At 38.7% G+C, this 14,437-nt stretch overlaps 1 protein-coding gene across 2 annotated transcripts; it reads left to right on the top strand.

Moving 5' to 3' along the window:
• Positions 1–2,856: 2,856 nt before the first annotated feature.
• LOC146714020 (uncharacterized) lies at positions 2,857–10,564 on the top strand. 2 transcript variants are annotated; one of them, XM_085450633.1, is made up of 11 exons: positions 2,857–3,067; positions 3,154–3,341; positions 3,501–3,641; positions 4,523–4,661; positions 4,764–4,944; positions 5,075–5,216; positions 5,760–5,903; positions 6,351–6,439; positions 9,243–9,297; positions 9,460–9,481; positions 9,802–10,564. In XM_085450633.1, exons 1-10 carry the CDS (start codon positions 2,918–2,920, stop codon positions 9,461–9,463), a joined length of 1,233 nt encoding a protein of 410 aa, XP_085306759.1. In that variant the 5' UTR covers positions 2,857–2,917; the 3' UTR covers positions 9,464–9,481; positions 9,802–10,564. The 2 variants fall into 2 exon arrangements, with proteins under 2 accessions (XP_085306759.1, XP_085306760.1); XM_085450634.1 differs by lacking the exons at positions 9,460–9,481; positions 9,802–10,564 and having other exon boundaries at positions 9,243–9,301.
• The last annotated feature ends 3,873 nt before the right edge of the window (positions 10,565–14,437 follow it).

The raw sequence follows: 14,437 nt of genomic DNA, 5'->3' as shown, positions 1-14,437 counted from the left end.
CACTACAGTGACCATCACAACCATGAAAAAATATTGCTGTAAACGGTGTATTTTGCGACACCACGAAACCAACAATAGCGTATAATATGAAACAATAGATGTTTTAATATCTTCAGCCAATAAATAACATCATATCAAACAGCCCGAACAGTGTAATGAATTTTTTTTACATAAAACACAACTCTCTCTGCCCCCCCCCCCCCTCCCCCCCATGGGGAGGAGTTGTGTTTTGATTTTAAGTCCACTGTCATTTAACATAAAGTGGACAAAACAAACAAACATAACACATAATTTTCAGCAGAACTGAACAAACTGATGTGCCAAAATCATAACTGTAATCTGTATTCCCCACAGAATTACTTGCACACTTCAAATATGCCTTTACCCTCATAAAATTAAAAATTAGATTTTTTTATTTCTTATTTTTCCTTAATCTGAAAGGTCTGTGAGTTGTTTACCCCAGTGACTGACATTATGCTTTACTGTAACAACCATAACAACCGTAGTTAGTTCACCTACTTCCTGCATTGAAAGATTGTATGGTTGTCACATCTGATGAAGATGTGAAGGGTGTCAAACCACAAAAGAATTACCCGTTAAACAACAATCCACGCAAGGCATCCAAAATTATCTGATGTCAGATAACATTCTTTCAGTTTCTGTTGATAAGTTGTCTCGTTGTCTGTCTCAGTTGTAGCCTTTTTCTAAAGAACAACGCACATTCTGACACTGTGGTGTCTAGTGATGACGTGTTTGAGGAGAGATCTCAGTCCTTATCAAATTATTCACATTCTCCGACATCTAAGCATGAGCGTGCTTTTGATTTTAAAAAGAAAAAAAGTGACTGATCAGAACAAATAACAGTTCAGACTTTCCAGAACAGTAAGTTAAGATTGTGTGAGCTCACATCTCATCATTTGCTGATGTGGTGATTTGTGTTGCTTTGTCAGCATAAAAGAATTTATCTACATGTCACTTAAATCATTATGATAATAATTAGTATTATTAAAGAACATAGAGCCTTGTTCCTGGATTGTTACCATCCCAACTAATTTCCTCTCATCTGAAGGTGACAGTTTGGGTTTTCTTCCAGACACACAGTGTGAATAACTTATACGTAGGTACATTTGTTTGAGCTAATGATCTTGAATGCATTTATTGGGGTTTGAATGTTAGATAGGATGCAGTTAGTTTAAGTAAATGGGCAATAGAGACATGCATAAAAAACTTCAAGTTTTTATGCACAGAAAACACGCTATGAAAACAGTCCGTTTAGAAATGGCTTGTAAATCTACATTTCTCTGTCTAATCGCTTCACTGGCTATGTCCATACTAATGCGTTTTCATTTGAAAACACATCGTTTTCTCTCCGTTTTGGCCTCCCGTCCACACTGACACCGTGTTTTCCCAAGGAAAAACGCATACATTTCAGAGCAGAGCTGTCCCGTCACAGTGTGGACACTCGAAAAAGCAGACTTTCTAAAACGATGACGCATTTTATTCAGGTGATGCAGTCATGTGACCAATTAAACTAGGATAGCAGAGGGCATTACACAGCAGTTGTTTGGATTGCTCTCAATTTTGACAACCCTAAAAAAAGATTAATATCAATTTGTACATGCTCCAGATAGCTTTTCTTCCAATTCTTTAATTCTCACTCACGCGCATGCGCAGGACTGGAATGTAAGTGTTTCGGCGGTTTCAATGTGGACGCACAACTCTGTGAAAACAACTGAAAATGCTAGTGTGGACGCGAAGCATTTTCAGACAAAAACACGAAAACAGTGTGGACGTAGCCTGAGTTCCCTGGACATCTCCATTGCTTTTTGGTCAGTGAAATGAGTGGTTCAAACCAATCATTTTCATGCTGGTAAAAACTATCAGTCATAACCTTCTGCACCACCTACATATGTTTATGAACCTGTTTGGAAAATCCTAAATAAATTCAAACTTCTGTAGTCAATTCTTGCATTCTTGTTATTAAATTTCAATAAATCATTAAAAGTCCCATATTATCATGATATTCCTTCCCATGATTAGTGGATGTAAACTTCTGACTTACTGTGCTCTTAGATGATTTTCTCTATGTGAGTAACGTAAGTCAGTTTAATGATATTGTAATAGAAACTTTAAAGGTGAGACTGGGAAGTCAAGGAAGACATTCTTGTCAACAAATTGTATTGAACAAACTATCATCTAGCTAGTTGGACAGTGGATTTGTTCTGTTGCAATAATAACTGTCTTTTACTATAGAAATTGTACATCAGCAGTTTGCAGCTGGAGGTCATCTGCCTTGGCCAAGGTTGTTGTGTGTTTTGCCCTTTTTCTGGCATGAATAGGGAAAATAGATGCAGAAGTGCTAAAATAACAATGAGATCAAATTCTAAATAGGAGTGCCTTAAAAATAAAATTAATACACACATTAAAATGCTTTATTACATTTGGTTGAAGCAGCAATTAAAACATTTCTATTTTTAGTTTTGAAACAAATCTCATTTACTAACAGTTGGTTGACCCAGGACACGTTGGAGAGATTATATTTCTTGGCTGGCCTGGGAACGCCTTGGTATTCCCCCGGATAAGCTGGAGGAGGTGGCTGGGGAGAGGGAGGTCTGGGCTTCTCTGCTTAGGCTGCTGCCCCCGCGACCCGGCCCCAGATAAAGCGGAAGAAGATAGATGGATGGAAACTAATCTCATTTCCTGACAGTTGGTTGAGACATTTGCTTTCACTGTTCATTATCAGTTATCAGGTACCATCTCAAACTCATGAGCATGAAACATTTCCTCATACCAGAACAGTTTACTACACATTGTATATGATGCGGGAAACAGCAAGTAGATAAAAGGAGGAGAGTCAGAGAGAGAGGCTGTATTTGACGTACAAGTGTCTTTGTGAAGACAGACTAACAGATTGACCATGTCGCTCTCTGCAGTGCTGTTGCTGCTGCTGCATCTGACGGTCTGCAACTCGCAGAATATTGATTTCTTCATTAGCAATTTAAATGGCTTTGTTGGTGCAATCAACTTCTATACAAATGAGAAGTTTGTAGTAAATAATTCTTCTTCGGTATGTACAGGTTTTTTTCTAAAATGTGTTTATATTTTGAAATGTAGGTTTTCTTTACTAAATTCCTATTCACTGTGACTCCACAGCTGACCATTCGCCTAATGGGGAACAATCTCAACTGCACTCCCGAGTTCTCATTTGATTGCCAAAATAGCAAGTGTGGGTATGTGAGCACTTTGGTACGGACGGTCGACCAAGAAGGCAGCGGAGAGTGGTGTCAGAATGAACTTAGGTCTGTTCAGCCATCTCCCATTAATGTGGTTGGTTCACTCAGGTGAGTGTACCTCGAAAATATATAAAACGAACTTATTATTCATATTGTTATCATTCTCACACACACACACACACACACACATATATTAGTCCATGTAGTGTTTTGCTATATACAGTGTAACACGCTGAAAACTGACTCTCACACTATTTTCTATTGAAGGGTCCGTGGTGTTAATTGGGTGAGTGGCATCAAAAACAACATTGGATCATGGACAACTGCAGTAACATACGACCTGAGGAACCGCTCTGACATCAACAAAGAAAACTCCTCACCCCAGTCTACCGTGATCCCATTTGTGAGGTGAGCCAACTCACTGTTTGTATCTCTGCTAAAAAAGCAACAGCAGTATCAGGACAAGAGTGACTGTGGCATTACTGCAAACTTCAAATCTGATATTGTTTCCATGTAGAAGACAAAACTGCTCACAGTATAAGGGCAAAGTCAAAAAATATAGACAAAAATATAGACTATAACTTGCTGCATGGTCAACTTTAACCGCTATTGCAACCACTGCCTCCGTAATAAAGTGGCAATAAACTAATTAAATGAACAAAAATAGTTTCCACACTAAAACGTTTGCATTTAAAGGTTTTAATTGTAATCCTATAACTCTTTCCTTAAAGAGCTTCTCTTACAGTACCCCCAGGCTCCAAATGAGAGAAAAACAGAAAATGAGGATGAGTATGAAGATGAGTTAACTTCTTTGTCACCAAATGAGAAAAATCTCTTTTAAGTTTAATTTAACAAACAGACTTCCTGTCAGAAACCACCTAAAATGAGAAGTGCAGTTAAAATGGAAACATCCCCTGAGAAACTTCAAAGAGAAAATATGCAGTTATTTTATACCTGTGGCAAGTTTAAATTTAAAAAGATATTTTATTTGTCTGTTGTTGTTCCTTATGGCAGCAAATTATAAAGTAATTTTAATGTTCCTCCATGTTTGCTGTAATATTTAAGTAGTTTAGTGATGCTTTAAATTAAATCTCACTTAATATATAAACTATACAATTTAAAGTTTTATTTTGAGACAGTGAACTGAATATTGCTATGTTTAAAATTACCAGTGATCAGGCTGTGGCTGTATTTTGCAGATTTTAAGAGTGAATGCATGGAGCTGCACATTAACTTCACACTAAAGTGAATCCTGGAAAATGAAGATTGTATTTGTAATTCTTTCTCAGAGTTCCTTCAAACTGTCGGAGAGATTTCAGCCTGTTGATGTTTGACCCTGATGGGGATCAGGTTAAATGCAGATATGGAAACTCCTCACTCTTGGAGTGTGACGGCTGTGAGCCACCATCTGTCCTCAGCCTCTCATCAGTGAGCATGACTGTTAATCTAATGTTTAATGAGACAGAAGGATAGTTGTAATAATAAACATTTGCTCATTTGATCTCTTTTCCTTTTTTATTCCTCATGCAGTCCACTTGTACTCTGTCGTTCGGCCCCACTGCCGACAGTAATGTGGGCAACTATGGAGTACAGCTGCTGATGGAGGACTTTCCCAGGAAGAACATCACCATGACTGGAGTCAATGGCACAAAAACAACACAAACACCTAACGATGCTCTCAGCAAAATACCGATCCAGTTTGTTCTGATAGGTACAAGTCCATATTTTAATAGATGGAGTTGAACCTGTAAAGATCTGATCTAAACTTAGAAATACTGTTCTAACTTCGAACTATGAATTCCACCCCGAAAGAAACTCGTTGGTTTTCTGTCATCTTTCAGTGGATCCCCAGGTCTCATCCTGCACAGAGGGAGACTTTTTGCCCAAATTCTTGCCTCCAACCCCAAACAACAGAGCTCGGCTCTACACGCCTGTTGATAAGACTCTGGAAATCAGCATCAGTGCAGAGGCACAAAACTCCACGTAAGTCAAAGAAAAACACATTTGACATTCTTGACATTGTAAAGTAAGGTTAACTATGTCCCACAGAACTGTTTTCAGGTTAGACAAGAAATACATTCACACATCAGTCGATTCCTGTCATGTTTCTGTTCATTGATCAAATCAAGATTTTATCCGTTGCGTTCTGTTTAATCTGTGCATCAGTCCTGCACTGGCACACAAAACAGGTTTAACAAGACACGTAAGAGCGTAACACAGTCAGATGTATACAAGGCTGTATGAGATATAAAGAGTAGGTTCAACACATATTTAACCCAAAGAGAAGTCAAATCTGTTTTAAGGCTATTTTGCTTTGATGCAACATGAGTAAATAAAAACTCGTGAAATTATGTTTAAGTAAAATTTGGCTTATTAACTCAAACCCTTAAAACCAAACAGAAGTGAGTCAGGTGAAGTCTCCATTCAAAGTGATGCTCATTCACAGACAAACACTTTGCTTTGTATGTCGTTGAAGAAGCTATGAGAATTAAGTTGATTCATTTTTTGTTTCTCTCTTCGATGAAGGATCTCTGAGCTGCTGTTCAGCGGACCATATGATGCAATTCAGAATAAAATTGGACCAGGAAAGTTCACCCTGAGATGGACGCCATCTAAATCACAAGACAATGACACCCTCCCCTTCTGCTTTGTTGTCCAGGCACTTTCCAAGTCAGTACCTTTTTACAAATTCATCCCTTAGAGCATGAGTGTTTGGCAGAAAGCACTTAAGCATAGACAAAAGAGCTTGTTTGAATGGGTGAATGAGGCGTGCTGCATAAAGCAGAAAAGCACTAAAGAAGAATCAGTCCATTTGCAATTTTGCAGCCATAAACTATATTGGTGAATGTTTAAATCTGACTTTATTAGAAAATTATTTAGACCCCAGGCCCAGAAGGAGTCATGGCAAGAAAATTAAATCCCCCCAAAGAGCCAAAACCCCTTCCTCTGCTTCCAATGACCAACCAAAAAGTTATTGGTTTGTCATCTAGAACTGTTAATCAAACACACCCATATTACTTGTACATATACTTTGTGTCATTAACAGAAAAGACGATCTTAAAATATAATATAATCTCATGGAATTAATGGAATCACTGTTCTGATTTATTTCCGTAGGGAAACCAAGTATCACTCAGACCTTCGATGTGTCAGCGTGACTGTTGGAAAGAGTCCTGTTAGTAGTGCCCCAGCCAGTGCTTCAGCTTGTAAGTATCAATGCCAGGAAGTAACTGTTAACAAATATATAAAGTTGTGTTACGTCCCTCTGCAGCTTCTAATCGTCTCAGTGTTTTCAGCTGGTGCTAATTGGCCACACCTAGTCAGGTGTGGATAAAAGCATACCTGAGGCAAGCTTCCCAGCAGTGCACTAGTCTTTGCCTTGGTGGCACCAGCCATTTTAGCCAACCTGGTTTTCCATTTTAGGATGAAACCTCTTCTCACCCACACTCTGTTATTCATCTCTGTTTTTATGTTGCGGCTTTTGAGCCGGGTCGTAACATAAGTGGGGGCTCGTCCGGGATCTTTGGACATTTTAGTGGAGACTGAATGTCAGTTTGTTTTGCTTTTAAGTGGGTGAGTGATGGTGTTAACTGTAATTGAGCAAACTCCCTTTAGTAAGTGTGTTTCAGCTGGGTGGCTGTGCTGCCCTTCCATCGAAGCACTTGTTTGTTGTTTTGCTTTATTATTTTAGTTTATTGTGTTTGGTGGCTATCCTGGGTGGGGGTACGCTTCAGAGTTTGGTAGGAGACTATCTCTGGTCTGCTGCCTGCTCTCGAGTTCGCGTTTAAAGTTGCCTCGAGCCTGGTACACCACTGAAGACTAGGGTAGGAAAAGTAAGGGTTTTGTTGTTTTTAGTGTTTTAGGCTGGGAGTTGCACATAGTAAATCAGTGGCACCAAACCTGGTAGGAGGTTTGAGACCATTCATGATTATGGTCTGTAGCTGAGGCAGGTAGGCTGTTTTTAAGTTGGCATTGTGTGTACACCATGTGTGTGCATATGCCAGTGTTGATGGATGCTAATGAGATCCTTGTGAGGTGAGTGTTTTGTGATGTGACCTTTAGTGTTGTGGGGAATATGGCTATTTTGTTGGATCACTTGTGAGTATTGTTGGCCAGGTGATGGCAATAACACTGTGGGGTGCTGAGCCACCCTTGATGTGATCATTGTGTGGCCATAGCTCTCCATTTTGTGGTTGGTCACTAGTATGCTTGATTTACTGAACTTTTTGGATTAAAGTAACTTGTGGTATAGGGCCACTTGTATGTGACTGTTTGTGTGGTGGAGACAACAGATCACTTAGTTGTGATTATTTGTTGCTCCTTTTGGTTTTGTGTTGTAGCAGGTCAGGTAATCATTTTGGGTTTGACTGTTGTGCTCCTTTGTGTTGGTCACATGTTACTTTTTGTGTGTTCAGTGTCGCAACTTCAGATCCTCATGTAGGGGCATCCATGCTTAAAGATGCCAACTTACTTTTGAGGGATCAAGGCTTCAGAGGGACTTTTAATTTGTTTAGGGGTCCTAGAGGAACCCTTTTAAGGGAGGTGTTACGTCCCTCTGCAGCTTCTAATTGTCTCAGTGTTTTCAGCTGGTGCTAATTGGCCACACCTAGTCAGGTGTGGATAAAAGCATACCTGAGGCTAGTGATGGGCAGATGAAGCCCCATGAAGCACTGAAGCTTTTCATCCAATTGGTTCACCCCAACGCGAAGCTTCATGAAGCTTCATTTGCTCTAGCAGGACACCTACTGGACGTAAAAATAATAGCTGGCATGAATTTGAAGAGTGTGGCATTTTGCACACAGCCTGTAAATGTCAACAACAAAAGGAGTGTGTAAAACATGTATATTGTAGTGATGGCAGTACACTGTGTATATTTATAGTGGCAGTATGGGAAATAATTATTTGGAAATGCTTGAAATGGAAATGATCCTTTACTGTGAGGTGAGGTGTGGTTGGGGTGTGGACAGTAGTTGTGCTTTTGTAACGTTGAGGTATGGACAGCTACACACTGAGGCTTTGAGCCTCAGTCCTGCCTGTTCACATTTTATTCTGTAAAAACTAAATTTTCACTGCTTTTATAACCTTTAGTGGGGAGAACATAGCTAGGATTTAATGATTTCACAAATCTTTTGAATCCTTTGTCCTCCACAATGCTAAATGGCTGGGAGTCCTCAATCACCATGCTGACCAGGTCTTCATCTATTTGAGATTGTTCTCCTGAGGAAAGACAATAAAACAAAGCACAAATATAAATATCACACACGTAACTTATAACAGTTGTATAATATTGTTATATCATTTAGTAACATTACAGCATGCTATATTATCATTGCATTTGATGGCTCACCTGGTCTTGCTCCACAATCGGTGTTCCCCTTATTCTCATGCAAAGCTCTGCAGTGCCTAAGCATGGATGAGGTGTTGTTATATCCCAGCTCCCTGGCACATAGCAAACACTTCACCTTGTACAAAAGTACAGACAGCTTAACATAGGTTTTATTGCACCATCAGTATCATGACAATACATCTTCTTTAGAAATTTACATACCTTGTTGGGAGGAATAAAATCAAAATGTTGCCATAAAGGGGAGGACATCCTCCTCTTCTTAGCCGGCTCCATTCTCTCCTGACTTTCTCTCCTCACTCTCATAAACCTCCAAACTCTCTCCAACTCTCACTAACCGCAACTCTCCATCAAACACCTACATTTTGATTGAAGTCTGAGGGGTTTATATCGCTGTCATATCCCTGTAGATTATTACATTTACATTTATTTTAAGTCAGCTTTATAGCCGTTTACCTGCTCATGAAGCGATTTGTATTGCCGGGGCAGTGTTCCGAGGTTTTTTGTTTGTTTTTTTTTAATCTTTAAAAGTCATATATAGATACAGTTTTTAAACTTTGTGACACCATTTGTCAGCCAATCAGGTCAACTAAATCTTTGTGTTTCTAAATGAAAAGTCTATTTGGTTGGTCAGAAGTTCTTTAATCATTTTCTACTTGTTTTAGTTGTCCTGGTCATGGGATCTTTCCTTTCAACTCTTATTCTTGCCTTCCCTTCCATGTAAGTATGTGTCTGCATATTTAGATCTTTTTTTGCTGAAATGTGACATTTTGTGTATTTTTTAAACGTAAAATTATCATTACTATTGTTAACTTTTAAAATGAAACAAAATCAACCCCATTGATCATCATTCTGATGTTGAGTTTTTGTCTCTTGTCTCAGATGAATATGGATAAAATCAGAGGTAAGTCTCTTCTATAATCAGATTTTCTACCATAGCATCAGTACTAATAGTACCACTGGTATTGCTAAAAGTAGTAGTGTTGATGTCCAGTGATTGAACTACAGAAAACTATGAACACACACAATGGCTATGGCAACCTCTGTAGGAGCATACAAATATTTCGCAAAATATGCTAACACCACACAAAGCACAACTTATTCTATGACATATTCCAGAAATGAATCACATCATCAATCACTAAATAACATATCAATCTGAGGATTATCTCAAATGTAAAGAAAAAAAATTCTATGAATTCACTGTTTCTAATTTCCTTCTAGATTGAAGATTGACACTGGATTGATGCAACAGTATTGCCCTCTACTGTTACAACATGAATGTGATCTGACTCTGCACAAATAACTTTTTTCAAGTTTCTTTAAGTTTTATTCCAACCAATGTAATCCAAGCACTAATTGGAGTTTTTACTCACTTGTCCTCACTTGTTCCAGGTGATTTATTGAATTGATGTAAATTTCATTTCTGATAGTTTACCTTGATTTATTTTATCAAATTATTAATCACATCATCTGTAACAACACCTCCTATTAGTCCAAACTACTGCACTTTAACCAACACTTTCTAGTCAACTAAACACTACTTTTATAAACCTTTCAAAAACAACATTCCCAGGCAATACTCCTGTTTATGAGTATGAATTACAGATAGTAACTGTTACCAAACACTAAAGCTTCATAGACATCAAGAGCAAAAACTAAACTTGCATGCTTTAATGACCATTAAAATCTAAACAGCAAATTTTTGTATCAGTTTTACTTAATAGAAATCCTCATCATTCTCTGATGGCAGTGCTGATCTTTGAGAGGAAAAACAGAGAGACACTGACTTGGATTGGATGTGTGTGATGATGTTGTTATTGTCATGTTAGCATTGAATTGTAGGCGTCGCAGGGAAGATTGAATTGAATGAATGGATGTAACATCATTTTAGTCTGATCATGTGATCAGTTCCATGGATGCCAACTTCCACCCCGACCTTGTATAAATGATTTGTTAAAAGGCAAATAAACAACGATTCCTATGATGGCTTTCTTTTTAACTGAGTAAGTCTGACTGAAGCAAGTGCTTTTTTGCACTGATGAACACCAAGAAGATTTTTAAAAGTTGGTAAAATACAGATTTTGTGTTGCAACTTACCCATTTGGGTACTGGGATGTAACAGTGAATTAATCATGCGAAATATTTGTAGTTGTAGGTAGGTGATAACATAAAGTGTAATAATCATCTAAATTTGACAAACTATTATATAGGAGTGACAAAACTATAGAGGCTCTGGTGCCTTGCTAGCAGGTTATATCAGGGCGACTCTCCAAAACATTCAGCGATTCATTATGCAACAGGAATATGCATGGCAAAAGCGAGGGAGTTAGACCTAGTGTTATGGCCCGTCTAGGCGTGGCCCGACCATAACATAAGGGTGATCCATCCCTGTCCAACCCCAAGCAGCACATCACGCAAATAATACTTTTTGGCAGTGATTTATTTACAATGAGTGAATTTAGAAACAAAGAAAGGGAGCGAGTTATAACTTGGGGGTGAGCCCAAGGCCAAAAAAACAAAAGGGATCTCCGGGGTAAATCAAACTTACCTATTCAAAAGAATTAAACCAAACGACAATGACTTACCTCCCTACCTAACAAAAACAGGAGAAAACTGTATTCAAACAAAAAGGCGGTCCACCCTTACATGCTCCTACATTAAACAAATATTGCTAAACAGTGAACACAGTCTGCCGGTTGGGTTGGGCTGAGGATGAATCCCCTGACAGTCCATGGCGGTCTCTTCTTATGTGCTGCCTCCCGGTCATTAGCCAACCGGTATGATCCGTTCACTCTGGATGCACCAATCATGGAGAAGCACCTGCACACTCAGATTTACATATTAAAATTACAACAACAGTCGTAACACCTAGATTCACATTTTTGTAACAAGACAGTGTTAAGGTTCAAAATTATTGGGGATGGAGACAAGAGAAAAAGCCACAATAACAACACTGGTCCGGTCGGGTTGAGTCAAACGATGATTTTAATGATCACACGCGTGGGAGATGGACACTGTATGCAGACAGCATCAGATCTCAAAATGGTGGAGCATTGCTCAAACTTTTATAGCCTCTGGTGCCTCCACCTTATCATAAAAAGCCTAAACGTTCACATGCTTTCTCTCACACAGCGCCTAAGCTACAACCTTGGCTCCCTGTTTATCTGCTCCTGCTGAGATGGGGCAGAAAACTCCAGTACATTCTGTTCTCTTCTAATCAGACAAATAAGGCAATGACTTTTCTGCAAACAGTATTTCTTATAACTCAGCAGTATAATGCATCATAAAACAATATCATTCATTCACAATAGATCAGCAGTCTACTTTAATGCAAATCAGTTTAACTAATGCAATAGTTGTCAGCTTCTTCTAATTCAGGAGAATAATGCAAACTAAAACTACATAATAATTCACAATCTTTAATTAGGGGTATAACATGGCATAAAATAATATTATAATCTAACAACAGTATCTATAGAAACAAGAGCTGAAATTTTCAGTAGACCCACCAATCGTGTGGGAGCCCAGATATTCTCCCAATATGTATGCATCATTAACAGTATAAGAGATGCCCTTTACTTGCCACTCACATAAGCCTGACACAAGCTTACTGAAAACTTTATCCACAACAGAGCCATGCCAACTGTATTTGGTCAACAGCTGATTGGTGGTGTGGACAAACTATGGCTTGAAGTCTGAAATGATCTGACCAAACTCAAACTTCATACGGGATAATATGGGATTAATGCCAAACAGATCAAGCTTAATTTAAGATAAAATATCATGGACTTGACATCAGATTTAAAAAAAATAATTGCAGTTCGCGGCTGTAAAGTTAGTTCAAGTTTGAATCACAGAACTGTCTGCCAGAAGAATGCTGTCTTGGTTTTGTTTTTCATTCCTGGTTGGATTATGTTTGCTAAACACTGGTCGTTAAAAAGTAATGCACATGTGCCTGCATGCTGATATTAAGAGTACCTAATGAGCTGAACATTCTCAATATGAAACCCAGTGAAACCCTATCGTTACACAAAAAATCCCAGAGCGCAAAGATATCTTTACCAACAACTGTCTGTGATGCCACAACTTTTGCAAAACACCAGCGCTTGACTGGTTGGGAACTAACAATAAAATCATGTCTTTATTGTGTTTGGTTTATGAAAAAGCTCAATTTCTAATTAATTTTAAACATGCTCTTGGGCACACAAAGTCTTGATAACTGGAATGTAAAGAATTACACATTACAGGTCCATCTACACATACAAATGCATTGCTTTTCAGTGATTATTTCAATCTTGGCAATGGGACTGGAATGACATTTACACTCAGGGGTCATGAAATTAGCTTGGCATCAAGTAACACTGTGAGGAATCTTGGAGTCATTGTTGACCAGGATATGTCCTTCAGTGTGTACATTATACAAAAGTTGTTTAACTGCTTTCTTGCTTTTGACATGTCCTAAAATCGTCCTGAAAAGTACTTGATCCAGAAAGAGAGAGCAGATTTCTTCCACACTGGCTGTTCTTCATTGGCTCCCTGTTAAATGAAGAATTTAACATTTAAAAAATTTTAAATTTAAAATCCTTCTCCTCAAATACAAGGTATTGAATAATCAGGTGCCGTCTTATCTTAATAACCTTATAGCAGATCATTACATGAAGGAACCTTTTAAATACAAGCGCGCTCATGTTCACAGGTGTACACACGGGTGCTCACACACAGAAACTACACCCTTTTTGGCTCCTACCTCAAAGCACACTGTGCGCTGTCGATCTTACGTGCTGCACAATAATGTTTAATATTTAGTATTTACTGTTACATTCCCATAGATGATCGTAATGTTGTTTATTATGTTGCTCTTTTTTTTCTTCTGCTTGTTTTCTCTTTTTTTCTTGCTCAACAGGTGATCCAGGTGATTGATATATGTACTTTTTGTCTGCTTATTGTCACGATCTGAGGAGGCAGACCGTGCGGTGGTGTGTGTGGTGGACCCAGGTGCGAACACACGAGAGTAGACTGGAGTAAACTTAACTGAAAGCGAGCCTTCATTGTGGCTGGTGACAAGGAGTGCAGACAAAGCAGAAATGCAGTGACAAACTAAACTATGACTAAACTGGGAAAGTAAAACTAGGAAAAACTATGAAGACTCAGGAAACCATAACTATGAATACTAAGACTGGCTGTGACAACATGGAGGGTGGGAACACAGACGACGCGACACAGACTGCATGAAACACAGAGACTAAATACACATGAGGGATGATCAGGGGAAGTGGCCACACATGGGAGCACAGCTGACACACATGAACCTAACGACAGGACAGGAGAGGTGAAACTAAATACACTGACATTGAATACAGACTTACAAAGTAAAACAGGAAACATGGAGATTAGACATGACATGAACCATAACTCATGACAGGTAGACGCACGAACCAGGGAGACGGAGTACAGGGGAAGATGACAGAAGCGACAGCATGAACTTGACAACACAAGACACACAGATATAAACACATGAAGGGCAAGGGAGGCTAAACACAAGGGTAATATAATTACAAATGAGCTGGAATAATTTAATGAACCTAAACAAACAATAAACATCAAAATAGACTAAACACAAAACACTGGGTCACACGACCCAGGACCATGACACTTATTTTGTTGGTTTTTGTTTTTTGCCCCATCCCTCTTCCCCGCTGTTTTTCTTTCCCTCTTTCTTTCTCCCCTTTCTTTTCCCCAGTCAGGTCTGTCCCGCATTCAGCAAGTGAAAATAAAATAAAATAAACAATAAAAGGTGAATCAAATAGACCATTACGGCAAGGCTGGGATGGTCCATTTGGTAAAGTAAATCCGTTGG

The sequence above is a fragment of the Copadichromis virginalis genome, linkage group LG3 (genome assembly GCF_057382275.1).
Source record: "Copadichromis virginalis isolate Kocher_CV1m ecotype Utaka linkage group LG3, C_Virginalis_male_GT1.1, whole genome shotgun sequence".
Classification (NCBI taxonomy): domain Eukaryota; kingdom Metazoa; phylum Chordata; class Actinopteri; order Cichliformes; family Cichlidae; genus Copadichromis; species Copadichromis virginalis.
This window is presented reverse-complemented; position numbering and strand designations above follow the sequence as displayed.

Coding starts and splice junctions, on each gene's coding strand:
- LOC146714020 (XM_085450633.1), top strand. CDS start 2,918: ATGTCGCTCTCTGCAGTGCTGTTGCTGCTGCTGCATCTGACGGTCTGC. Junction 3,068..3,153: donor TAGTAAATAATTCTTCTTCG/GTATGTACAGGT, acceptor GTGACTCCACAG/CTGACCATTCGCCTAATGGG. Junction 4,945..5,074: donor GATCCAGTTTGTTCTGATAG/GTACAAGTCCAT, acceptor GTCATCTTTCAG/TGGATCCCCAGGTCTCATCC.